This window comes from Ovis aries, chromosome 19 (assembly GCF_016772045.2).
Source record: "Ovis aries strain OAR_USU_Benz2616 breed Rambouillet chromosome 19, ARS-UI_Ramb_v3.0, whole genome shotgun sequence".
Taxonomy (NCBI): Eukaryota; Metazoa; Chordata; class Mammalia; order Artiodactyla; family Bovidae; genus Ovis; species Ovis aries.
Genome location: NC_056072.1, coordinates 53,454,441 through 53,480,696, shown reverse-complemented (window position 1 = coordinate 53,480,696; position 26,256 = coordinate 53,454,441). Strand labels below are relative to the sequence as shown.

Sequence of the window (26,256 nt, the reverse complement as noted above, 5' to 3'; positions counted from 1 at the left end):
TTTCAATAATTTTGTTTTAAGTATTTCTCAGTTACCTGGGATTCAATGGTCTTCAGTCTTGACTTCAATTTCTCATTCTCTTCTTGAAGTCTTATAATTTCCTTTGTGAGTAGATTCAAGTTTTACTATGTTAGCCAAAGTACTTTTCATCCTTGAAATTACTTGTTTCACTCATACTTTTAATTTTTAAATTACATAGAAACTCCAGAGTCTGCAAGCCCTGGCTACTGGTAACATCCCAGCTTCACCCAGCCCACCAGCCTCAACATCTGTTAGTCACCTCTGGCTCTAAGACTTCTAGTTCCTTCTTTCACAGTCTCTCAGACTTTTTCAGCCCTCTGTTCTCAGCCTTTTCCCAAAGTCCCCTCCTCTGCCATCTCTCACCTAGCAGATCCTGAAACTCTTGGTCTATTCTTGGCCTACACAGCGTGGCACCTGCACTTATCCTCAAAGCACAGCCACCACCATTCCATACCCTGTGTCCAGCCCCCAACGGTCCCTATGAGCGGAGACCCACGGCCCTGGCTCGTCAGCAGCTCCGCCACGAGCACTGCCTGCCAGTGCGGTCTCGGCACGCTCTGGCGCACACACCACCGCCCAGCGGAGCCTGTGCTCTGCTCCCAGGCACGCCAGCCTCCGCCCTGCCTCGGGCTGCTGCCCACTCTGCTCCCCTGCTGCTCGTGCCCCTTCTCTTCTGACAATTCACTGCGCCTTCGCCTTTCAGCCCAGCTTGGGCACCCCCGTACCCAACAGCCAGTCCTCCTCGACTCTCATCCACATGGCACTGTGTCTTCTCTGCCACCCTGTGGTACAAAGGTTAGCAGTTTCCTGTCTCTGTTTCTAGAATGTTAGTTATCCCTTCCCAACGAGACTGTAAGGTCTTGAGGGCAAAAGGCCAGGTATTACTTTTCTTTTTATGTAACAACATCTAGCATAACGTTGAAAACACAAGAGTCAAGAAAAATAGCTGTATGTTGGTAATCATTTTTTATAAACCTCTTACTAAGTACCATTAAGGACAACTACTTTGACGGACTAATCACCCTCAGTGGACAGAAGCTGGGCCTTCCACCCCGTCTCCAGCTGGAGCTGCGCAGGCGGCCAGCACACACCCTGAGAGCTGCCGCTCCTCACAGTGACGGCGACATTACCTTGTTCAGCAGTTCTGCCGCGCCACCTTCGTGAAGTGGAGCAAGTTTTGGCTTCATGCTGTCTATGATGGACTGAAACGAAACAAACCGAACTGAAATCACCACCAAATAAAGCGCGTGTAAGCACTGAACCCTTGTCCCTTCTAAGTGGCAGACACTGTGCAAACCTACCAACGGGATGTCAGCTAGACCTTTACTGGTTTGCTTTTCTACCACGCACCGGTGCTTAGGACAGAGCCTGGCCCACAGTGCCCAACGAAAGTTAGATAAAAATGAAGCCCATCCTCCTTGTATCTTAAACAAACAAACAAAACAAACAGGTGGAAGAGAAAGGTGGGAGGGACGGTAGTCAAAGCCAGAGCAGATAAAGATCCTAGTACCTAGGAACTGAGGTTTTAATACTGTGGGAGCTAGAAGCGAGATTTCTGCACAAACCACCCAAAATTGCAAGAATGATGAGGATTTAGGTAAACTACATTGCAAATGACTAACTTGACACAACTTGATACATACATTCTATAATATGTATTAAAACAAAAGAATTCATGCCCCTGAACCAGAAATTTCTTAGCTAGAAATAAGTTCCAAAGGAACAATCAGAAAACTCATATGTGTGTGTACATTCATGGGTTCATCTTGGCAGGGCTTTACTACGTAACGCCAGAGCATTCACGGTACGCGCACACCATGGAAGGGTCACCGTAGATAATAAGACTGATTAAAGAGAGAAGTAGGTAATGACTAGTGCTGTCTCCACTCGAGAGACGAGGAGAACGAGGCTCAGCCGTCTCAAGGTCAGCCGCTCAAGGTCACCCGGCTGCGGCGCGGCAGTGCCAGGATGCTGCAACGAAGCCTGCACAAGTGAGAGGCAGGTGGGCCAAAGGGGCGTTGTGAGCGTGCACATGCTTGTGTGTGAGGCAGCAGACAGAAGCAAGCTCTTCACAGTAACGTCCAAAGCTTTTCTTTTGCCTAAAAATCCACAAGGCAACTTTTGAATTCTGGTCTTGAGCTGAATGCTTTTCCTTGAGAGTTCTCCCTTCAGCCTCTGAATGTTCGAAGCAATTTGAGGATGCTAAACAGTGGCTATTAAGATATGGACCCAAAATTACCTTTTTACTTGAAGATGTAAATTCCGCTTTTTCAAATTCTGCAACTTGCTCTAATAATTCTCTTGAAGATAAAAAGAAAATATGAAAAAATAATTGTTTAAAACAGATTTGTATCATATGCACAAGACAAATAAAAGCACTGGTATCAACCTATTACATGCCAGAGACAACAGGGCAAGATGAACAAAACTTCGTCACATCAAATATGGTACTAGTTACTAACGGCAGAAGAACTAAGTTCCATGCACTCAACTCTGAATCCCCATAGCACCTGGTATCTTGTACTTGCTGAGTGTACAATATAATTGCCAGAACTAAACTACAATGGTAATACAACATGTCTGAAGTTTGTAGTTAACACTGTATTTTTGAAGTACTAAAGGGAAATTGAAGAAAGTAGGGAAAACCACTAGACCATTCAGGTACGACCTAAATCAAATCCCTTAAGATTATACAGTAGAAGTGAAAAATAGATTTAAGGGACTAGATCTGATAGCCAGAGTGCCTGATGAGCTATGGATGGAGGTTCATGACACTGTACAGGAGACAGGGATCAAGACCATCCCCAAGAAAAAGAAATGCAAAAAAAGCCAAATGGCTATCTGAGGAGGCCTTACAAATAGCTGTGAAAATAAGAGAAGTGAAAAGCAAAGGAGAAAAGGAAAGATATTTCCATTTGAATGCAAGTTCCAAAGAATAGCAAGTAGAGACAACAAAGCCCTCCTCAGTGATCAGTGCAAAGAAATAGAGGAAAGCAATAGAATGGGAAAGACTAGAGATCTCTTCAAGAAAATTAGAGATATCAAGGGAAATTTTCATGCAAAGAAGGGCTCGATAAAGGACAGAAATGGTAGGGACCTAACAGAAGCAGAAGATTTTAAGAGGTGTCAAGAATACACAGAAGAACTATACAAAAATGATCTTCCCAGCCTGGATAACCACAATGGTGTGATCACTCACCTAGAGCCAGACATCCTGGAATGTGAAGTCAAGTGGACCTTAGAAAGCATCACTATGAACAAAGCTAGTGGAGGTGACAGAATTCCAGTTGAGCTATTTCAAATCCTAAAAGATGATGCTGTGAAAGTGCTGCACTCAATATGCTAGCAAATTTAGAAAAATCAGCAGTGGCCACAGGACTGGAAAAGGTCAGTTTTCATTCCAATCCCAAAGAAAGGCAATGCCAAAGAAAGGCAATGCCAAAGAATGCTCAAACTGCGACACAACTGCATTCATCTCACATGCTAGTAAAGTAATGCTCAAAATTCTCCAAGCCAGGCTTCAGCAATACGTGAACTAGGAAATTCCAGACGTTCAAGCTGGTTTTAGACAAGGCAGAGGAAACAGAGATCAAACTGCCAACATCAACTGGATCATCGAAAAAGCAACAGAGTTTCAGAAAAACACCTATTTCTGCTTTATTGACTGTGCCAAAGCCTTTGACTGTGTGGATCACAACAAACTGTGGAAAATTCTGAAAGAGATGGGAATACCAGACCACCTGACCTGCCTCTTGAGAAATCTATGCAGGTCAGGAAGCAACAGTTAGAACTGGACATGGAACAACAGACTGCTTCCAAATATGAAAAGGAACACGTCAAGGCTGTATATTGTCACCCTGCTATTTAACTTAAATGCAGAGACCATCATGAGGAAAGCTGGGCCGGAGGAAGCACAAGCTAAAATCAAGATTGCCAGGAGAAATATCAATAACCTCAGATATGCAGATGACACCACCCTTATGGCAGAAAGCGAAGAAGAACTAAAGAGCCTCTTGATGAAAGTGAAAGAGGAGAGTGAAAAAGTTGGCTTAAAATTCAACATTCAAAAAATCTAATATCAAGGCATCTGGTCCCATCACTTCATGGCAAATAGATGGAGAAACAGTGGAAACAGTGGCTGAGTTTATTTTTTTGGGCTCCCAAATCACTGCAGATGGTGACTGTAGCCATGAAATTAAAAGACTCTTGCTCCTTGGAAAGAAAGTTATGACCAACCTAGACAGCATATTAAAAAGCAGAGACATTACTTTGCCAACAAAGGTCCATCTCGTCAAAGCTATTTTTCCAGTAGTCATGTATGGATGTGAGAGTTGGACTATAAAGAAAGCTGAGCACTGAGGAATTGATGCTTTTTTTTTTTTTTGAATTGATGCTTTTGAACTGTGGTGTTGGAGAAGACTCTTGAGAGTACCTTGGACAGGAAGGAGATCCTACCAGTCCATCCTAAACAAGATCAGTCCTGAGTGTTCATTGTAAGGATTGATGTTGAAGCTGAAACTCCAATACTGTGGCCACCTGATGGGAAGAACTGACTCATTTGAAAAGACCCTGATGTTGGAAAAGACTGAAGGCAGGAGGAGAAGGGGACGACAGAGGATGAGATGGTTGGATGGCATCACCGACTCAATGGAGATGAGTTTGAGTAGACTCTGGGAGTTGGTGATGGACAGGGAGGCCTGGTGTGCTGCGGTTCACGGGTTCGCAAAGAGTCGGACACGAATGAGCAACTGAACTGAAAGGGAAACTGCTCTAATATAACATACATTGTTATCTGGTAGAGATTCAAGAAAAACTGGTTTTAATAGAATAGCCTGGGAAAAATGGAATTAGTTCACATCTACTGAGTATGGTAAATTCTCAAGGAAGACGGATGGTTTCCACCTGAACATTTCCTCTTATTTGCAAAAGTACATGGATGCTTACTATACAAAAGCTTTTACAGTGAATGGTAGTTAACTATTCTTTTAAGCTTCTTAACGTCAATTTCTCAAAGTTTTCTCATCAATTACCCACTGACAGTTGGTGAAGCTGGACGGTTTCCTCCCCTACCCGAGGCCACAGTCAGTGACGCTCAGCACGGACTGTGAGCCGTGCTGCCTCTGTGGTTAGCAAACGGCCCCCGGGCTCCAGGTCAGTCTTTCCAGGTGTCTGGCATGACTTTTCACAGAATGAGTATCAATGTCACTGATTTTACCATGTTTTTAAAAAATAAGGGAGCTTTTTCATGTTGTTCAGATTACAAAACTTTCTAAGAAAACTTTCCCTATTTTAAAGAGTGGTATATAATTTTAATGCAATTAATAAAAGTACACTTCCCATACTACTAAGTGTGATTTGATGGTAGTTGAATTAATTTTTCAAATCTGTTTCATAACCGCTACTTCTTAGCTGACCTATCTCTAAAAACTTAGTACAATGTTGATCAGGCTAACCAGAGCTGCTGTGAGGAATAATTGCTAATCACCTTCAGAGCAGTCTCACAGACCTCGAGGCCTTTATCACAGTGGACGCAGGGCACTCTGAAGAGGACTCTGAGTGGCACCTAAGAGATGACTCATTAGCTGGATGCGTTGCTGTCAGGCTACCCAAATTTTCTCACACACTATGCTCAAGAAAAACAGCAGCAGAGACAGGCATGCGCTTTCAACTTCATGCTTGGGCCTCTATGGTCACAACTGTGGAAACAGATATTATTACCTGTTTTCAAGTTCAGAGATGTCTGTCTGCAGCTTGAGGTACCACTTCTCGGCTTGTGAGAAAAGCTGCCGCAGAAGCAGCACGTTGGTGTAGGCCGTGTTGATGAGCTCAGACTCCACCTCGCTGTGGACCACAGCCTGCAGCCCATTCAGCACCTCAGAGACCTCATCGACGGTGAAGGTCTCCTCCACAAGCCTGAAAAACAACCACGACCCTAAACCTCTGCGTAAACAACAGAAACCATTTACAACGAAAAACAAAACTGAGAAGCCCCCAGCGTGTCATCGGAGGGATGAAAAGGTTACAGCGAAAGTCTCTCTGGGAACTATCTTCTTTATTCGTAAAACAGTTTGAAAATAATTTAGATTCAATTAGTTTTTGATGTCTGGTTAAATGATTAAACTGTGGCTCGCTCCTCAAATGTGCACATCCTTTCATACAAGTTATATGCTCAGAAACAAGCCCCGAACTACCTAATTTTTCTTCAGCTTTCCAGTGAAAATTAGCTTTATCACATTTAATTATTTCATAAGTCACGTGAGAGGTGTTAATTCCTCCCTTTCTTTGTATTAGTTGTCTAGCATTTCAAAGACCTTACAGGCTATTCACAAGTTAGTAAACACCTATAAGAAAATTAGTGCTAATTATGTATTGCTTTTCTTAGCATCTTGAGACCTGAAAGAAAAACCCTGGAACTTAATTAAAGCTCCATAAAAATGAACATCATCAAAAGTATTAAAACCTCACTCTTTCACAGAGAATGTCTGGGTTGGAAGGGAACTCCAAAGGCATTTGCTTCAATCCCCTCACTTCGCAGATGCAACACAGGCTCAGGAGGTGGAGGTGACGCGCCCAGCGTCCCACTGGGGTGTGACTCAACCCCACAGTCACTTCCAGTAATCTCGGAAACACGCCCAACAACTGAACCCTTGAGAAAGCATCCATGTAGGCCTCCTACTGTCAGTGAGAGGCTTACAGGAACAGTCCTCTCCACTCCCTGCCCCACCCCCAAGGTCCTTTATCCTTCAGACACCCAGTGGATGGAGAGCTACAGCCCTGATGCTAGTCATCCTCTCCCTTACTCCAAAAGGAAGAAGGACATGTGTCCAGAAGGACACAACGCAGGGAGCCCCACCAAACTTCTCTCACAGCTATACTCAAGGTAATATTATTTGCTCTAGCAAGCTTTAATGTTTTGTTTACCAAGCAGAATTTAACAACTCTTAAAAACGCAGAAGTTTAAGTCCCTATTAAAAACATCAACAATCTTCCTGTATTCTTTAAGAGAACAAACTAAATCTGCTTAAAAATATGTTGCTTTTTGAGCAACCCAAGTTCATTACTATGAACAGCAATTAAGGTACTCCAAACTCCAATGCGTAAAGTAAATAAAGCAGCACCTTCTTTGGCTATCTCACAGCCTCACCAACCAAGACTGTGGCGTACAGCTGCTGTGAGTCAGGAAGCCAGATTATCAGACTAGATTAATAAACTGAACAGATAAGTCTATAGCTGATGGTCTCTGCCGCTGAGTGACATTAGAGCTTGCCAGAGTCGCAGGTCACCTAGAGACCCTTTTTCTTTAGGTCACCACATCCAGGTGTGCCAAAATCTGATCCCCCAGCAGCCTGAGGTCTCTCTATTATTCAGTCCTTTTGGCTGCTTCCCATTAGCCTCTATCACTAAATTTTCTACGGACTTTTATTATCTCCCAGTATTGGTCCAAACAAGCGAATTATCACCTCTTGCTGCAAGTCGGCTAGCAATTTTCGTACTAGTCAGCAATCTTTTCATGGTTTCCTGCTGTTTTCTCCTCGTCTGTTTCAATATAAAACGGTATAGGTATTTTCTTGCTAAATGTCATGTCTTATGGTTCTACTCTTTTAATTCATAACTCAAGTAATTAAAGTTCTGGAATCTCTACTACAGCAAGCCAATTATTAACCCACTAGCACTTAACAATTTTCTGACTGCCCTTCTGAATCTCTGCAATCCCTTAACTATCCTATGTGGATGTTTAATAACAGATTGCTCCCACCACAATCTGATTTCTTGAATTTTACATATCCGTAAGGTTATGTGTAGCCGCTCACAATGGATAATCGATCGTATCCTAGCAGTGGTTTGTATGGCCTCTACTACAGCTGCCCCCCACTGGCCACCAGAAAGGATGACGGTCACTTCCCACCGGGTCTCCTCAGAATTCTCTGATACCTGCTCTCCTTGAGGTCTTGGAAGCAGGAATCCACAGTTTTGAGTCTCAAGCCTCTTTTTGAGCGAGCAAAACGCATATAATTAATAACTTCATTTTGATGGTGCTCATTTAGACCCAACTCTGCCTGAAAGAGAGAAGTAATTTGTTAAGTCTTGAAAACATAATAAAAGAACCAACAATGAAAATGTACAGACTGTCCTGTGGTGCAGACTGCTGGATGTCTACTAAATGCTGTTCTTTCCATCTTTCCAGACACATGGCTTGCTGTTGTTTAGTCATTAAGTCACGTCCGACTCTTTTGTGATCCCTGGACTGTAGCCCATCAAGGTCCTCTGTCCGTGGGATTTCCCAGGCAAGGATACTGGAGTGGGTTGCCATTTCCTTCTCCGAGGATATTCCTGACCCAGGGATCAAACCCACATCTCCCGCATTGGCTGCCCAACTAGAAAACACTCCAGCACTCTTGAAGTCAGGCATGATCACGTGACTACTTCTCAGCAACGGATGGGAACAGAGGAATGAAAGCTATTTCTAAAGCCTTAATACACAGGGTACATGTCTGCCACACCCTGTGTCTCTGAAACCTGGAGGTGAGACTCTGCTGAACCATGCAGACAGCACAATGGCCTCAGGGCTGGGGGAGCAAGATGAAAGGGAACTGTACCCCGAATAACCTCATGGAGCAGCACAGAGCCACATACATGAGATGAGCAGTGAGAAGGCTGTTAAGTGTGAGAGAAATAAACTTCTGTATTCTTTAAGGTACATTTTATAAAAAAACAAAAACAAAAAACACCTCTATTAGAGCACCTTAACCTTATTCCATCTCACACAGCCTTAAACAGAATATTTGGTTTTGAAGCAGCCATCAACTGCTCTTGATTTTAAACCAGATGAGAGCTTGACAACTGTAAGCTAGAGATTGATTTTTTTTTCATGTTAAAGCTACACTGAAAATTACAGAAGGAAATTATGAAATTGAACATCTAATGCAGGGGACTAATTCAGCTGGATTCTCCTGAAGAGTAATTTGATGTGTCACAGCATTCTTACGGGAGACAACGGTATCCTCTGCAATCCTCTTCTTCAGGCTTTGCCTCCAGCACTGTGGAGGACACCACCAAGGTCACGGGGCACAATCTCCTTCACCCTCTCAGCCCCTCACCATGGCTTTGTTGCATCTACATACATCCTTACCTGTAGATGTAGGACATAAGACCACAAGGGCCATGACCTTGTCCCTCTGGTTCCCTGAGGATCCCCAGGACTCCTCATAGTGCCTGTACACAGTGGCCATGTGCCTAACAAGTGAACTGAAAGAATTCCTTCTTTTGAAGGTCATTCATGGCTTTAATCTGTTCTCGTTCAAGCTCCTGGGGGACTTCAACCAATCACTTCTCTCAACACTCTATAGAGGTTTCTTCTTCCCTTCAGACTACAGACAAGGCTGCACACAAACCTCATTCGTGTGAAACCAAAACAAAACCGTAGGTTCCCTCCAGCTACCACTGCATTTCTCTAGCTCTCTTCTGCTCTTGTGTCTCCATCCTAAATGCTGCTCCGACCACCTCTGCAAAGCTCACCAGCAACTTAGTAACAAGTCCAACTTCTGTGGCTGGTGCTTTGCTGTCTGCTGACCTGCTCCATTCGCTGCCTGCTAACCCCACCTTCCCTTCTTGATCTCACCGGTAGCCTTCTCTTCTTGAGCTTGCCTCTTAAGCAGCTGCACTTCCTAGGACGCCACCCTTAGACCCTTACTCTTGTCACTCTATATCCTCTTCTGGATGACATGATCTCTTTCAAGGTGTTACCTACAAGCATCTCTCAAGTATCACAGCCTGGCCTACAGACCAGTACCCCCAACCACATGAACGGCTCCATCAAGTCTTTTTCTCCCCCACATTATTTTTAACACTTCTGTTAAAGTTCAGTAAGTTAAGAATTACCCAAGATATCATGATGCTCTCTAATGGTTACCTATCCAGTAGACTGCTTCAAAACAACGAGTTGAGATATTCTGGCCAGGGTAAACCAACACATTTGCAGTATGTACTGACATTTCCTGACTCTACCTTATTTGATTAAACTGGTAAATTAACTTTTTGCCTTAGGGCTAGACAATGTGAATGGAAATAAGTTTCTTATGTTTTAGTTTACATGGATTGTTAGCCAACTCCTCGAACTACTTCAAACGTCAATGTCAAATGTCTAATTTCTAATGTTAAACGTTAGAAACAGTAATGATGACAACATCTAAAAGTCATTCGCAAGTTACAAAGTGCCTGGCATGATCTCATTTAGTCCTCAATACAACCCTATGGAAAAGTAAATATAAACCTACTTTACAGATAGAAAACTGAGGTCCAAAGAAATTTTTTTTTTCTATGCTATTGAATTGGCAAGTGGGAGAGCACAGACTTGAACCAGGAAATCTAACTCCAAAGTCCACACTCTGCTTTTCAAATCCTTTTTAGAAAAATGGCATGATTTAAATAAATACAAGAACACAGATATGTTACAGCTGCAAATCAACCTGAGTTGTGACTCACAAGAAGACACATCTCCACCAGGCATTTGAAATAAACCTCAATACCTATGTTAGAAATGATGTTATCTCTATACTCATGTGTCAGCAAGAATATCCTACAATTGGAAATCTCAAAATGATGTCACAACTTGCTAAAAAAAAGTCTCATAAAGTTTCAATTATTCTTGCTTATAGTGTTAAATCTATACTCATAAGCCCTCCATACTCCCCAAACCCATTTCCCAAGATTCTGTTAAGAACACTCCTATTCAGTCAGATTAGTCTGCTTACCAGCCTTGAACATCCTATACTTTCATCCTCATTACCCCAGTCCTTGACTAAAAGCACCTCTCCATGCCTATTCAAGAATCTGAGTCCCAACCCAGTGGTGTGCTGGTGAATGCTTAACAGGCACTGGTGAGGGTTGGAGTATCAAACTGATTTGCAGCCCTTGCTAATTTCCAGTGTAAAATCTCCCAGCATGGCGGGTCTCAAGCTATCAACATGTCACTGCACTGCAGAGGTGACAAGAAATGCATATAATTGGCTCTCAGAGGTATAAGCATGCTCCATAAATCCACCAAATTCCTACCCATCCTTCAAGATCAAACCTTTTTTACCTACTCTGTGAAGCCTCCCAACATGCCCTCATTAACTCTAGTTATGCCTTCCTCCAAAAATTAGCACATAGGTGGATGAGATGGTTGGATAGCATCAACGACTCAACGGACATGAACTTGAGCAAACTCCGGGAGATACCAAAGGCCAGGCGTGCTGCAGTCCACGGGGTCAAAAAGTCAGACACGACCTAGTGACTAAACAAAAACTATCAGCAGTCTTTTTTTCCTTAGGAATTGCTCCTTCAAGTAGACTGTAAGCTCATCACAGCATGAATCATTTCTTACACCATACAGTTTCCTCATATAGTGCCTTGCGCAGAGTAAGTGCCCAGCGCATGCCTGTTCTCTTCTGTCAAGTAAAGACTGTCCCCAGACCAAGAAGAAAAATTACTGAAACTGAGAATGAAATTTATAACAGAAGACAGAAAAGTTCGTCTAAAAGGGATGGGAGTGAAGAAACGGAGCAGAAATAAGCAGCTGATTTCAGTAGCAGAAATAGCATTAGCCTGGGAAATGGAATGACAGCAGGTAAGAATGCGAGCAGCTGTCAATTTTCTTGTGACATCACCATTTTTTCAATTTGTTCATATTTTATGGAAACCAACAGAATGTGTGGGACAGGCTCCAAGAATGGTAGGGAATGGTTTGTTTCGTTCACAGTTGTACCCTCAGCGGCAAGAGTGACTGGTATACCCCGTGGGCTAAAGAGGAATTCTGGCTGCTGAAGTATTTCAGTAGCCTATTTCGGTGGTGCCCCCAACTCTGGATTCATCTTTTTTTTTTTTTTTTCTCAACACTTCAGTACTGTGTCTTGTTCTAAGGACGGCTGCTGTTTAAGTTGGCATTCTGTATCAGCTGGAATGACAAATGGGATTATGTTCAAGCATCCAGGAAAAAGATGCCTTCTTTTGAACAGGTCAGAACACAAGGAATGTCACTCCAGTTTTCTCAGGTATAATATGGGGTCTGGGGATTCTTGTATCACTCTCACATAAGAAAGTTGTATTCAATCACGCTCTTCCTCCTCGGCTCGTTAACATAATACTGCCAAAGGGTGTGTGTGGGGTGGGGGGGGGGGCGGGGGTATGTGTGTGAGTGTGTGCGCGCGTGCATAAACTTGAGTTTCTGGAATGGAACAAGAAACCGCTTTGCGCCTTCTGCTGGCAGATGGTTCCCTCCAGCTCTCTTCGCCAACCACCTGAGGTGTGACTTGGCCTAGGCCCTTCAGGCAGCAGCGAGGAATGGTAACGCGGCGGAGAGCGGCTGCTAGAAGAGGGCTCCACCAAGAATTATCCCGGAAGGGCTTCGACCTTGGTTAACAGTCTCTCGCACCCGGCGTGGCGTCCCCTTTTCAGAGAGGCCCAGGGCCGGACTAAGTTTTGCCGCAAGGCACGCCATCACTCCGAGGCCCCGGCTCCGCGTCTCTCCTCGGCGCGCGGTGGCGCCGACAGGCCGGCTACTCACCATTGCGGCGAGGAGGGAAGTCAGCGGTCTGGAAAAGCGGGAGAGGCCAGGCTCAGCCTCACCAAGCGCGGGGTCGTCGAGAAACACCGGACCGCGCCAGACGCGAGGCAGGGCCGGTTGTTTAGAAGCGTTGCTAACGGGAACAGACGCACGGGACTAGGGAGTTACGCACTTTGATTGGTTCTCAAGATCACGTGACAGGAAGTGCGAGAGACCGACCGACCGCCGCACGCGCATTTGCTCCTAGGCGCGGGAAGTCCCGCCCTCACGCGCCACGCCGACTACGGGAGCGGCCGCTGTTGCCAACGGCAACAGGAAAGGCGCGGCTGCCTGGCACCCAATCGCTACCGAGAGCCGCGGGGCATCCTAGCCAGCCTTGCTGCTCAGGCCTTGCCCAGCACTTCCTGTGGCGTGGCGGCCCCGACGAATGGCCGTTGCCACGACTGCTGACTCCTGACCTTCCATCGGTCTCGTGGGGGCGTCCCAGACTTAATTCTCTCCTCTCCAAGACTTCCTACTTGGCAGAAATAGGCCACCAGCACCAGAGCTTCCATATTCCTGGACAGAGCTTTGAATAACCCGCTCCCCACTGCTCTTTCTTCTTTTCACATTCTTGGTAAAAAATCTCTAATAAAGTGCCTTTTCCCTTAAAAAACAAAACAAAACAAAAAACCGCAAACGAGCAGTGTATTTCAAACTGTTATGCCTAGAATCATCAGGGGAAAGTATTGTACAAATGCTTTCCGTTGCCTCACCTCCAGAAATCCTGAATCACGAAGTCAAGCTTGGGCCTTTGGAATCTGCAATTTTTAACCAACCTCCAGGGCTGACTGTGGACTACTCTTTATGAAGCACTGTCCTAGGGACTTCCTTGGTGGTCCAGTGGTTGGAACTCTGGACTCCCAATCAGGGGACATAGGTTCTATCCCTGGTCAGGGAATTAAGATCCCACATGTTGCATGGTGTGGCCAAGAAGACATAAAAGAACCACTGTTCTGGAAGAGGCTGAGGTCTAGAAAGGGATGGACTATGTCAGTGGGGAAGGGGGAGTGTTGGGCTTGGGTAGGTGAAAGCCAATGAATGGGCCTAGGCCATTCAGGGGGCATTTCAGAGGCTCGGAAGACTAACACAAGAGGATGCAATCACTGGAGAGGCAGCCTGTAAACTAGAAAGAGAGCCCCACATGATAGACACTGAAATGAGAAGGAGCATAGACCCAGACACTGGGACACTCAAAGCTGGAGGAGGATGATAACCATCATCCCTATCTCAGGAAGAGACAAGCTAGTGTAGATAATGCTTTGGGAGCTTAGATTGATTTTGGCTCCTACACAGTACAACTTAAAATGGGTCATAATTGAAAAATAAAAGGAATCACAATTGGAACCTAAAAATCTAGACAGGATTTTAGAGAGCTGGTTCCACCTGGTTAATTTATGGAGGAAGAGACCGAGGGGCAAGTCACATGTCCAAGTCTTCAGAAGACTAGGTGGGGGCATCTGAAGCTTTGAGTCAGTGATGAAACTAATACAAATATGTTTCTAAAGAGCAAAACCAGAAAGCAGGTGTGAACTATTCTGGTATGGTGCATATTCAATCATATTCTGGTTTCAAGAATTTCATTTTTCTTTTCATTTATCACCATATTCGTTTTATTTAATGTAAATTGTGTACAGAACTTAGTAATTTTCCCAAGAACTGAGTTCAATACTTTTTTACCTTGACACTGTAACTGCCAGAATAAAGTAGTAGCAGATAAATTCTGTAGAATAAAGCTTACTTACAAATGGATGATGTCTTTAGAAAAAGAGGTGGAGCAATGAAAACGTTTAGTAGTTAAGTGGTCAATACAGTAAAATGGAAGTAATTTAAATGGATAATTTTAAATTCAGACAAAGTAGGAGCTAGAAGGATATAATACTTTCAGATGAGGAAAGACAGCTCAGAAAAGTAAAGTGTCTTGGCCAGGAACAAGAGCAGCAGAACCAGGTCTGGAATTCAAATCTCTCAGCTTCTTGGCAAAGGTTTCCTGACCATTTAGTTCCACCCAAATACAGGTGACAGAGCTTTTTCTTCCAAATTTATCCCCACCCCTCTGTACATAAGGCCCTCTCACCCTCTGGGTAGGGGATCTTGAGTGTCCCATGACTGCTGAAAAGCAGGGCGTGAAAGGGCAGTTTTTCTGTTTGGATGGGGCATGGTTAGGAGTCCTTTGCTTGGATGATCCATGAATGATATGCAGGCAGTTGCCCATGGAAGGATCTCAATCCTCAGGGACAAGAGGTTGCTCTGTGTGTCACCTGGAGCACTCCCAGGCATGGAAGGATGGCCTGGGAGCACTTTGACCAACTTGACTGGCCTCCCAGTAGTATCTGTGCAGAACCATTGTCTCCCTGCAGGATCTAAAGGTAGGTTCTCATCCCAAGACCCCCATGATGACTCCCTCTAAGATCACTTAAAGTTCTGCTTTGCTATGCCATTCCTTACATTTCTGTTCAATGAGTGTTTGTCAAATTTGATAATAAGAGTGCCATTATTAGTGCCTACACTAGGCTAGACATTCCATTTCCATAATTAATCCTCCAAATCTTTAGTTTTTTTTTTTCTTACTGTAATAGGTACTCACTGAATTCACACAGAGAGGTCACTTTACTAGATGATGTAGATAAAGAAGGAATTTCATAAACACTTTTAAGAAATTTAAGTAAACAGTTGTTCACCAGTTTGCATTTCTAAGGAAACTTAAGTGTATTTTCTTGCTAGCAAACTCCCATGCTTACTGAGTGTTATTAATGCAGGGGAGTCAAAGCAGTGGGTGGATGATGCAAATATTTCATTGGTGAATACGTCTGGGGCTTGGTGATTTTTTCAGTTGTTTTGCAAAGCTGCATCAGTCATTTTAATTTAAAATTCTACTTTAATCTAAAATCTTCTGTACCAAGGTTGTTAACAATATCACTGTTAGCCCATCTATCCAGCTGAGCTAAGTGTTATTACATAAGCTGTCTAAATAGTGTCAGCAAATATGAACGTGTATTTTGGTCTTAAAGTGATGAATCTGGCTCATGAAAAGGCTGAACCCGTGCTGCCTACTAGCTTGTGTTGATTACCAGAGCAAATAATTCGAGCTGTGAAGGAGAAGAGCTCCACCCTACTTTAACTGTGGGTTTCTCAGCCTCCTTCTATTTTTTTTAAATCACTGTGACAATTTAAAAAAATGTGTGTGTGTGTGTGTGTGCACACGTGAGTGTCACTCTGGACGGATTGGATGGGAGGCATACAACCAAGGCTGTTGTATACCTTTTAGCAGCATGCATGCTCAGTCACTCAGTCATGTCCCACTCTTTGCAACCCCATGGATGGACTGCAAGCCACCAGGCTCCTCTGCCCATGGAATTTTCCAGGCAAGAATACTGGAGCATGTTGCCATTTCTTCCTCCACAGGATCTTCCTAACCCAGGGATCAAACACACATCTCTTGCATCTCCTACACTGGCAGACAGATTCTTTATCACTGAGTCACCTGGGAAGTCCACCTTTTAGCAGAGCTCAGTGTAAATAAAGATCAAGTCTTGTCTTTTTAGATTGTTACAAAATGAGACTTTTATGAGTTTATAAATGACTAGTCTTAACACCAGGTCACCAATTTGGGGGTGTTTACAGCCTAGACTAGGCAAAAGGAGGAACAGGAAGGTGACAGATTTGCTTGGTCTTGACATAGTGACTTCTTCTGCCACTATTTACAGAGCTCCCAGGTTCTGTGGCCAAGGTAGCATCTCAGGGAAGAAGTGGAGGATTCAGGAAGCCCGAAAGTCCCCTACTCTATAAATCTTTGGGTAGGGTTGAGGGATTAAGGTGAGGCTTTACTTAAAAGAGAAAGTAATAAAGAAAATCATTTAAAAATATGAATCTTGAATGTAGTAGGCAGGAAATGGTAGGGGAGAATCATTGCAGGGGAAGGGGATTATCTTGAAGGAGGAATATGGCTTTGTCCATGTGATACTACCAGGGTCCTCTGTAACTCCCCCCACCCTATCCAATTACAACTGAGAAAGTAGTCAAAACGTGGAAGAAGGGAAGAATGCAGGATTCAAAGAGTCTTTACAAGAACTATGGCATTTGATTGGGTTTCCCTGGTGGGTCAGTGGTAATGAATCTGCCTGCCAATGCAGGAGACAGGCGTTCCATCCCTGGGTGGGAAGGATCCCCTGCAGAAGGAGATGCAACCCACTTCAGTGTTCTTGCCTGTCCATGAGTCACAAAAGAGGTGGACATGTCTTAACTACTAACAACAACAGCAACTAGTGGGCATGAGGCCATTTTCTGCTCTTCTATTTGCTCGTTCAGTCAATTGGTTTCAAAATGCTCCAGTGACCACAGAGTATTAGACGGTGCTGACAAGTTAGATTTGTGAAATAAATATCATGTTTTAAAGGAGGTCAGGCAAGGAAGTGGTTCACCATAAAATACTACGACTCCCTTTAAGACTGTGTGGATGACGGTAATGTCTTAGCCCAAATGATAGATTAGCTTCACTGATCTAAATCTCCAAAATTAAAACAACCCAAAGGAAAAAAACACCAAAAACATTGAAAACTGAAGACTGACTAAGAAATGTTAGGAATTGGTTGGGACGAATACCTCCTTGTGAAGTACAAGAATAATTAACTGTACATACGGTGTGCTGGTGGTTTAGCCACTAAGTCCAACTCTTGTGAGCCCCAGGCTCCTCTGTCCATGGGATTTCCCAGGTAAGAATACTGCAGTGGGTTACCATTTCCTTCTCTGGGTGGATCTTCCCGACCCAGAGATCAAACCCTGGTCTCCTTCACTGCAGGCAGATTCTTTACCCACTGAGCCAACACGATGATATGCACCAAATCCTCATTCCACAGCCTCATGGGCATGTCTGCATCAGAGTCAGACGCACAAGCTCAATCCCTGTATTCAGCAATCGTTTGTGGGAAACCCGATACACAACAGACACTCTGGGGAAGGGAACAGTAAGCAAGATGGGATTCATCCCTTTCAAACAGGGCCTTATGATCAAGTCAAGGGAAGATGCAAGCTTACAAAGGGATCTCAGAGCAGGCAATATGGGGAATGGGAGTTCAGAGAAGAGAAAGTCAACTCTCCTGAAGGTAAAGGAAGTTCAGGAGAGCCTTTCAGGAGGCAGAAGAATTCCAGCTGGTCTTTAAAAGGTGTGTGCGAGAGTTGTGAGTGAGCATGATGATTGAGGGAGAGAAGGTTGTCCTGAGCAGGGAACCAGAATTTTCATCAGGTGAGGCAGTAAAACTGTCCAGAGATGTGCTTTTCAATTTGTTATTTCAAGTCAGACTGCAAAAAGAGATACACAATGCACACAGTGATGGAGTATCTATACTAGAGTCTTATCCAGGAATGTGGGCCTTCCTAGATCTAGGCTCTTTGCTACATGTTTACCTGGACTAATGTCAATGGAAATATGTTCACCAACTGCATTCCATCTTAGAAAACTTAGATTTGCTCAGGAAGTTCTGCTTACAAAGATAGGGTTCTGCAGTCCCTTTGCTAAGTCTGAATTGCCTAGTGCAGCTGTGTTCATGGATGGAAGTTTTCTCAATGGGGTGGGTGTCATTCTTGGTCGGTTTATACTTGTCTGTCTTTCTCACTACTATATTTCAAGCTCCTTGAAGGATGGAATCTTTATTACATGATCAACCTGAATTGCCCCTCCCCTGCCCCCAGCAAGGGCTGGGCTATAATACCTCTGAGCAATGCTTAACGAACTGAATTGAAATTAAATGGGAACATCTCAACATTTGTGAGTGCCTGCTGAGTTCCAGATTGGAGAAGGCAATGGCAACCCACTCCAGTACTCTTGCCTGGGAAATCCCATGGACGGAGGAGCCTGGTAAGTTACAGTCCATGGGGTCACGAAGAGTTGGACACAACTGAGTGACTTCACTTTCACTTTTCACTGTCATGCACTGGAAAAGAAAATGGCAACCCACTCCAGTATTGTTGCCTGGAGAATCGTAGGGACGGGAGCCTGGTGGGCTGCCGTCTGTGGGGTCGCACAGAATCGGACACGACTGACATGACTTAGCAGCAGCAGCAGCTGGGTTCCAGATACTGTGTGTGTTCAGGGGGCAGGGAGGGGTTGCTCTGGGCAAGCCTTCTCCTGGACATGCATCATATATTATCAAACATCCAACTATCCGTTCCCTGGTGGCTCAGACGGTAAAGCGTCTGCCTGCAGTGCAGGAGACCCAGGTTCGATCCCTGGGTTGGGAAGACCCCCTGGAGAAGGAAATGGCAACCCACTCCAGTACCCTTGCCTGGGAAATTCCGTGGACTGAGGAGCCTGGTAGGCTACAGTCCATGGGGTCACAAAGAGTCGGACACGACTGAGCAACTTCACTTTCACTCTCACAGCTATCCCTATTTCCTGTGTTAAATGTTATTTTGAGTTTGGTTTATATAACTTTCATAATTGTGAGTCTTCGAGAATGAATTATTTATTTCTTGTGACTTAACCCTTATGTTTTTATATAACTACAAATTGAATTCTAGTTGATTGGTTGATTTAATGATACATTTTGAAGATATCTCATAAAACTATTACTAATTAAGGTATGTGGTTTTCTTTTCATTGTCATGGACTCACATTATTATGTGTGCATGCATGCCAAGTCACTTCAGTCGTGTCTGACTCTTTGTGACCTCATGGACTGCAGCCCACCAGGCTCCTCTGTGCATGGATTCTCCAGGCAAGAATACCGCCTGCAGTGGGTTGCCATGCTCTCCTCCAGGGGATCTTCCCCACCTAGGGATTGAACATGAGCCTCTTATGTCTCCTGCATTGGTAGGTGGGTTCTTTACCACTAGCACCACCTGGGAAACCCTTATTATATATTTTATCATATATCATACTATATATTATATATTGAATATATATTATATAATATCCATAGTCTTTTATTTCACATATTTATAGGGCTTGGGCCCTGTGCCTTAAATGTCTGTGGATGTTGGGAGGGCAAAGAGGATTGAAACCTCTGCTCTCTAGGCTCCTAACTGTGTAGCAAAAGAGCTAGACCCATTAGAAGGTCACGTTCATGTAACTGGTCACTCTCTGGGAAACTAGATAAGGGGCATTTAGTTCAATCTAGGACTTCAAGGAAACCATTGAGAAGATCCCTGAACTGAATCTTGAGGGATTGGCAAGAGCTAGCCTGGGAAAGCAAGGCAGAGAGGGTAGAGGAAGCAAAACCTCAAGCAGTCCAGTGCTTGAATTCCTAACAAAGCATGAATAATATGTTAGCATCCAGCATAGGGAGTTACTGCTGCCCAGAATGTCACTGCTTTGCTAAAAGTACTGGCAAATAAGTCATGACTGGAAAAACTATCTTCACAAGGAAAAAAATAACCCAACACTAAAAACCAAAGGGATATAAAGATAACTTATATCTCTTTATCTGTTACTGTCTAAAAGGGAGCACAGGGTGACTTCTGGGGTACTAGGGCAGTGGCACTATTCTGTTTCATGATCTGCATGCAAGTTATATATTTTTAGTTTGTGAAAAATAATGAGTTATATTCTTATATGTATAACTTCAATCAAGTCTTTGAAAATGGAAATGCTTATACAAATTTGGATGTATTTGTGTATAAATATTTCAATAAACAGTCCACCTGCCAATGCAGGAAACACAAGAGACATGGGTTCGATCCCTGGGTCAGGAAGCTACCTTGGACAAGGGAATTGGCAACCCACTCCAGTGTTCTTGCCTGGAGAATTCCATGGACAGAGGAGCCTGGTGGGCTACAGTCCATGGGGTGGCAAAGAGTCAGACACGACTGAGCGACTGTCACTTTCCCTTCAACTAAAAGGTTTTAAAAATGAAAAAAAGAAAAAAGGTAATGTACCTGGTTTACTGCTACAGTGGAGGCTCAGAAACCCATCTGGTGTTCCCCTAAGGGGAGGATGTCTTTCCAGGACTGAGTGTCTCTATCTGGCCTGCACTCAGTCAGCCTGCACACCCTCCCCAGCACCAGCAGGTACAGTGGAGGAGAAATGTGGCTGGGGCTTTATGGAAACATCCCTGAACAAACCTGTGGAGGTTAAACTCCAAACATCTAACACTCACAGAATTGAAACTTTCAGTGAGCATAAGCGGAGATCTATGATCCCCAGTTGTTCTTATCTGGCCTTACTGAAAAATAATGAGACCTGAATATAAGTCAGAAGACAACTTAGACATCAATAGCCGCACGTATAGGACAGAGAAAGTTTTGCATTGTAAGAGATTTAGTGTGAATCTACATATCTAATATTGTGTGAGAGAATCCATTAAAACCACGGAGTTAGTTTCTTCCCTAGGATCTCTGCTTGTATCCACAGAGAAGGTTCTATGTGTTGAGAGATTGTCCATAGGCCCTATGTATTTTTCAGTTAGAATTTACAATAGTGTGAAGATTTGCTTCTTTAAAGTAGGTATGTATTTTAAAACCCTCTATGATGTGAATCATCATAGCCTTCAAAATCTTTTGCACAGTGAACTGTTTCAGTAACAAAGACTTCATGTTTAAAAAGTGATATTTAGTTTAATCCTCAAAGCAATCCCGGAAGATAAATACTTCCTTCTTCCCACCGCTGCGCCCCTCGATACACAGACCCTGGGAGGGACTACTAGGCTTGCCTCCTTCGGTCACTTATTGGCCTTTGCCTCAGTCATCTCTCGTCTCCAGTCACCCGCTGCCGCCTGTCTCCCGTCAGTCATCTTCACCAACCTCCAGATCCCGCGTGCACTCAAGCACACCCGAGCATGGCCTGGCTGGCGCCCCTTTGTCCTGGCTCTGCCTGAGCCCGAAGCTGCTTCACTGCCATGCTGACAGCTCAGAAGTGACCCTCTCTGATCATCACCAACTCTCTGAACAACAGAAGTGTTAGTCACGTCCAACTCTTCCCGACCCCATGGACTGCAGCCTGCCAGGCTCCTCAGTCCATGGAATTTTGCAGGCAAGAATACTGCAGTGGGTAGTCATTCCCTTCCCCAGGGGATCTTTCCAAGCTCGAACCCGGGTCTCCTGCAAAGCAGGCAGATTCTTTACCATCTGAGCCAGCAGGGAAGCCCCAGCTATCTGAGTTTCTCCAATTCCTACACTTTCCTTAGACCTTACCTCTGGCCTGACTGTGACCTAACCGTGACCTTGTGAACCTTCTATGTCTTTCTGGTCTAGCATCTCTTCTCCTTGACTCACTCCTCCAGGTCATCACTCCACCAAGAGAAGCTTCTATGTCCTACCAGTTGACTCTGTTACAACACCAACTTGATCAGCCTTTAATCGCTCCAGCCATCTATTTGTTGTTGTTGTTTTTCTTGTTCCAAAACAAGAGAACTCACAGAACTAACTGTATTTACTGCATGAAAACTTTTGAACTATGTTTTCTCAATTTCTTCTGGCCTTTACACCTGCGGATATCCTGGCTCAGCTTCTCTTCCACATGACCCAGGTGGCCGTCCCCTAAAGCTCCCTAGTCCTCAAGCATCATTTCCCTCCTTTCTCTTCAACCCCCACAGATGATCCCCTTCAGCTTTTCTAGAAGGGTAAGCTCCCTGGAAGTCCCTGAATTCATGCTCCCATTTTCTTTATCAGTAAGTGGGGAAATAGTAAAGATTACACACACCTGGTATTGCCTAGGGTATAAGGAAATGACATGCTTTAAAACTTTGGCTGGAGGATAAAGAATGGAGTAGGTCTTCTCTTTTTTTGAGGAGAAACTGGAAATTAGTATCAAAACTGAGAATGCACACGCCCTTTGACCCAGTGATTTGTCTTCACTTCTAAGAATTTATTTAAGAAAAAACAAGAGGGTGAAGAAGTATGTACAGAGATGTTTACTGTGGCTTTGATGTGGTAAAAACCCTGAGACTGTTTAAATGTTCCTCTTTTGGGGGGATGACTAAATGAACTGTGCTGCAATAAAGTGGAGTCTTCTGCAGCTGTCAAAATGCCCAGGAAGAATCCATGTGCACTGACATGGAAAGATATTCGTAATATATAAAAAAGTGACAAAGTCAAGTTGGAGAATCGCAGTCACTGAAAGATTCCACTTAGTTACTTATAAACGCAGTTATAAATACAGACTTAGTCAGAAAGGTGATGCACCAAACTCCTTATACCCAAATCCAGGCCAGGGTCATAGAATGGGGATAGGTGTGTGCGGTGGTTGATCCCTACACTATGCATTGTAGTTCATTTTAATTTCATTATTAACTCTTTATTCACTGGGGGGTTTCTGAAACTAATGTCTGTGGCCAGTGACTTGTTCTGTAAGTGATACTGAAACATTCCAGTCAGTAAGGCCCAGCATGTGTTAATACACCTCTGGTCAATAATGTGTTAAGCGGGCATTACTTTTATAATTTAGTGACATAAGGAGAAAGTAAGATAAAAGCCAGTACAAAGGTACCCTTGTTACATTTGCCAGTGTTGTATGTGTCCACCACAATCAAGGCACCCTCCTTCGAAAGGTCAAGCCTCACGCCTGTTCTCTATCAACAAGAAAAAAGAGGCAGAAATGCCAGGTCAACAGTAGACCTGTATGGAGCCCACCCAGAGGTGATCACTCCAAACACAAGGCCAACATTTAGATATTTTCACTTTGGTTGCAGCCCGCTGCTGTTAGCTTTCTTCCTCTTTTTTTTTCTTTCTCCAGATGGCTGAGCAGATATTTTATAACAAAATTAAACAGGAAACCAGCATTTGGACACAAAGATGCACTGTACAGGAAGGATAAAACCATTAGGTTCATTTTCTTTACTGCATTACATGTAACACCTTTTATGGGAAAGGTGCATATCCATTTTGATATGACTTACACCAAAATGATCAGTGATTATCAATCATGGTTTATTATTGCCACCCTTTTTTTTCCAGAAAGAGAGGGCAAAGTCATTAAATGCATGCAAAGTATCTCAGGGGCTACATAATCTAAGTTCTTACCTCATCTTCTAGAACACCCACATAACTTCTTTCCCTACTGATTCTCAGGAGAAAGTCTTGTCTAGGGCTAAGTATGACCCAGATTTCATGGTCCCATCCACCACCTCTGCTGGGTCAACTCCACTCATTATATATAAATATATTTCCTGATGGCTCAGACAGTAAAGAATCTGCCTGCAATGCGAGAGACCCAGGTTTGATTCCTGGGTCAGGAAGATCCCTTGGAGAAGGGAATGGCTACCCACTCCAGCATTCTGCTCTGGAGAATCCCATGGACAGAGGAGCCTAGAGGGCTACAGTTCATGGAGTCCCAAAGAGTCAGACAGGACTGAGAAACTAATCTTTTCACGTTCATATATATACATATATGTAAATGCTTAGCTCCTATATCCCTTTCTCTCTCTTTGATTCTCCGTCAGGTTCAAATTATGCTTGTCTCCTCTAGATTCAGAGTGAAACAAAACAATACCAAATATTAACCCTAAACCAACCCTTCCTTTGTCTAAACTTTCCCTACCATCCGCTGCCCTGGCTTCCTCCTCCTCTTACTGCCAGCCTCTTTGAGGAGAGCACTCCCCGATAACCGCTCACGTGCCACAGCTCACTCACCCCCCCAGTCTGGCTCTGCTCCCCTGCTCCCTATTGAAACAGACTTCTCAGAAGCCATCGGATGAGCTCCACTTGCCGACCCTCACGCCTGTCCGAGTCGGCTGGCAGCGTGTCCCAGGGCGGGCCGCTTCCTTCCTTATGCTTTCCGCACTTCTGCTTCTGCGGCTCTTCCCTCTCCTCCCTGCTGCTCCCCTCTCCGCGGCTGACCCCTCTTCTGCTCCACTCTGGAAAGTGGTGTCTGCTGGCATCTCTCCTCAACTTGTCTTCACACTGTGCCTTCCTCGTCTGTGTGATTTCACTCATTCCTGCGGTTTCATCTCTCATGTAGGAAGATGACCATCAAACCTGCACCCTTAAGCCATGCTTCTCACCTGCCTACCCAACTTATATTTCCAGAAGCTTACAACTTACATCTCTAGGTTTTTCCATGCGCCCCCAAAGCTGTGTAAATTCAGCATATCTAATGATAATCAGCCAGTCTGTCTTAGTCCTGCTCTATCACCAGTCGCACCAGTGAGATGATTCAGAATCCTCCATGAGTTCTCCATTCTCTCCACCTGCATATCCCGGGACTACATCTCCTGAAATAACTTGCAAAATCACTGACCCTCTCTTCTTCATTCTAACAGCTACTCCCCAGTCCTATTCCTCTTAACTCGAATAATACCAAAAAACGTCAACAAAACCAGAACATAATTCTAATCTGTCTAAAGCACGTACTAATTTACAGAGCTCTTAACCTCCTGGAATTTAGACCAGCCTCATGGAAAAGTTGTGGAAGGTGGGTGGGTGGGGTACAGACCCTTCCCCATGAAATGGAGTTCAAAATAAAAATTTAATTGTGACTTGGAAAATCAAAGTGATGATTCTCACACACATCTAGTTTTAGTTTTCAGTTCTGATGTGAAAAAAATAGTTTTGTGAGTTTTAGTTTTGGGGCGAGTCAGTTAATCATGATAATTTTATCAAAGATGTACCAGTTTGAATACTGGCTATGTTTGCACTTTTCCTGTGAAATGGATGAAATGAATAGCCATCATTCTTTTGTTTTATAAAAAAGCCTTTCCAGGTATTTCACACTTTTACGTACTCGGTTTTCAGGGAAAAAAATACTGGCTAATATATCTATTTCCAGGAACAGTGAATAGGTATATAAACGGTAGATTAAAAATAAATGCTTCCATACATGGCTCTTCTAACAACTGTCAGGGTGTGCCGTCAAGAAAAAAACACCAATGTTTCACAAAAGAATTATTTCATGCTTCTCTTCTTTCCTCTGAAATATTCTCGACAGGCTTGTAAGTAGTTTAGCCAAAATATGAATCAGCCCTTCAACATCACCTCCGAGGTCAAGGGAAGATTTGGGAGACTATAGGGCACAAGACTGCTAGGGTATAAACAGTCACAGAGAAGCATTCGAAGCGGCAGGTAAACTAAATGTACTTACTTACATTTTACCTCAAGTTTTGCAGATAATCTGTTATTATACCTAATACCTTTTTAAAAAATCCTTTGTTAAAGTTAAAATCAGACGGCATATTTTATAACTTGTATTTATATGCTATATATACTATAAAAACAAAAAAGCAAGCCCAATGTAAAAAAATATAAAAATTTTGAGAGAATGAGAAGCTGTAGACATGACTACTTTGAAAGTACCTTATTTAGATCTAAAGGAAAAGGATAGTCAATTCTGTTAAACACGGGCTCATATTCTATCTCACCAAAAAACTGAGTCTGTGTTTACCAAAAGAGCAAAGAGTTTTCCGGTAATGTCATTATTAAAAAACATAATTCTAAAAGCTGTCCTTTTGAAGCTCAAGGTTGAAAATGTTTGCTATGGGATGTGTACAGTAGCAATCAGTGTTTGTTCATTTACAGTTACAAACCATGGGTTTCAGAGAGGGGTGATTTACTTTACCAACCTGTTCCCACTAGCTGGGAGCTCACAGGCCTCCAGGAAGCTCTCTGAGAAATGACAGCTGGAGGCATTGCTCCTTAAACAAGTTATTTTACAGGTAAAAAGTATGGTTCTAACAGTTGGACTTAAAAGCAAAATGCAGGATCTTGCTTCTCTGGAAAGCACAAGT

The 26,256-nt window shown here is 43.7% G+C and overlaps 1 protein-coding gene and 1 non-coding gene across 4 annotated transcripts in view; one reads left to right on the top strand and one right to left on the bottom strand.

Annotated features, from left to right (window-relative positions):
• Positions 1-26,256, bottom strand: part of LZTFL1 (leucine zipper transcription factor like 1) — an 84,936-nt gene that overhangs the window by 6,492 nt on the left and 52,188 nt on the right. For 2 of the 3 annotated variants that reach the window (XR_001022818.3, XM_004018517.6), the window contains exons 1-6: positions 12,566-12,723; positions 7,954-8,078; positions 5,740-5,934; positions 2,261-2,321; positions 1,152-1,223; positions 36-101 (exon numbers count right to left, since the gene is read on the bottom strand). Coding sequence is in view for 2 of the 3 variants with exons in the window: in XM_004018517.6 (XP_004018566.1) it covers positions 36-101; positions 1,152-1,223; positions 2,261-2,321; positions 5,740-5,934; positions 7,954-8,078; positions 12,566-12,568 (522 nt within the window). In the remaining variant the exon portion in view is untranslated. Of the gene's footprint in view, positions 1-35; positions 102-1,151; positions 1,224-2,260; positions 2,322-5,739; positions 5,935-7,953; positions 8,079-12,565; positions 12,724-26,256 lie in introns of those variants that run through there. The other variant, XM_042236380.2, reaches the window with a different exon arrangement.
• Positions 18,770-18,841, top strand: TRNAC-GCA (transfer RNA cysteine (anticodon GCA)). The gene has a single exon. It is a non-coding gene; the product is annotated as a tRNA-Cys (tRNA).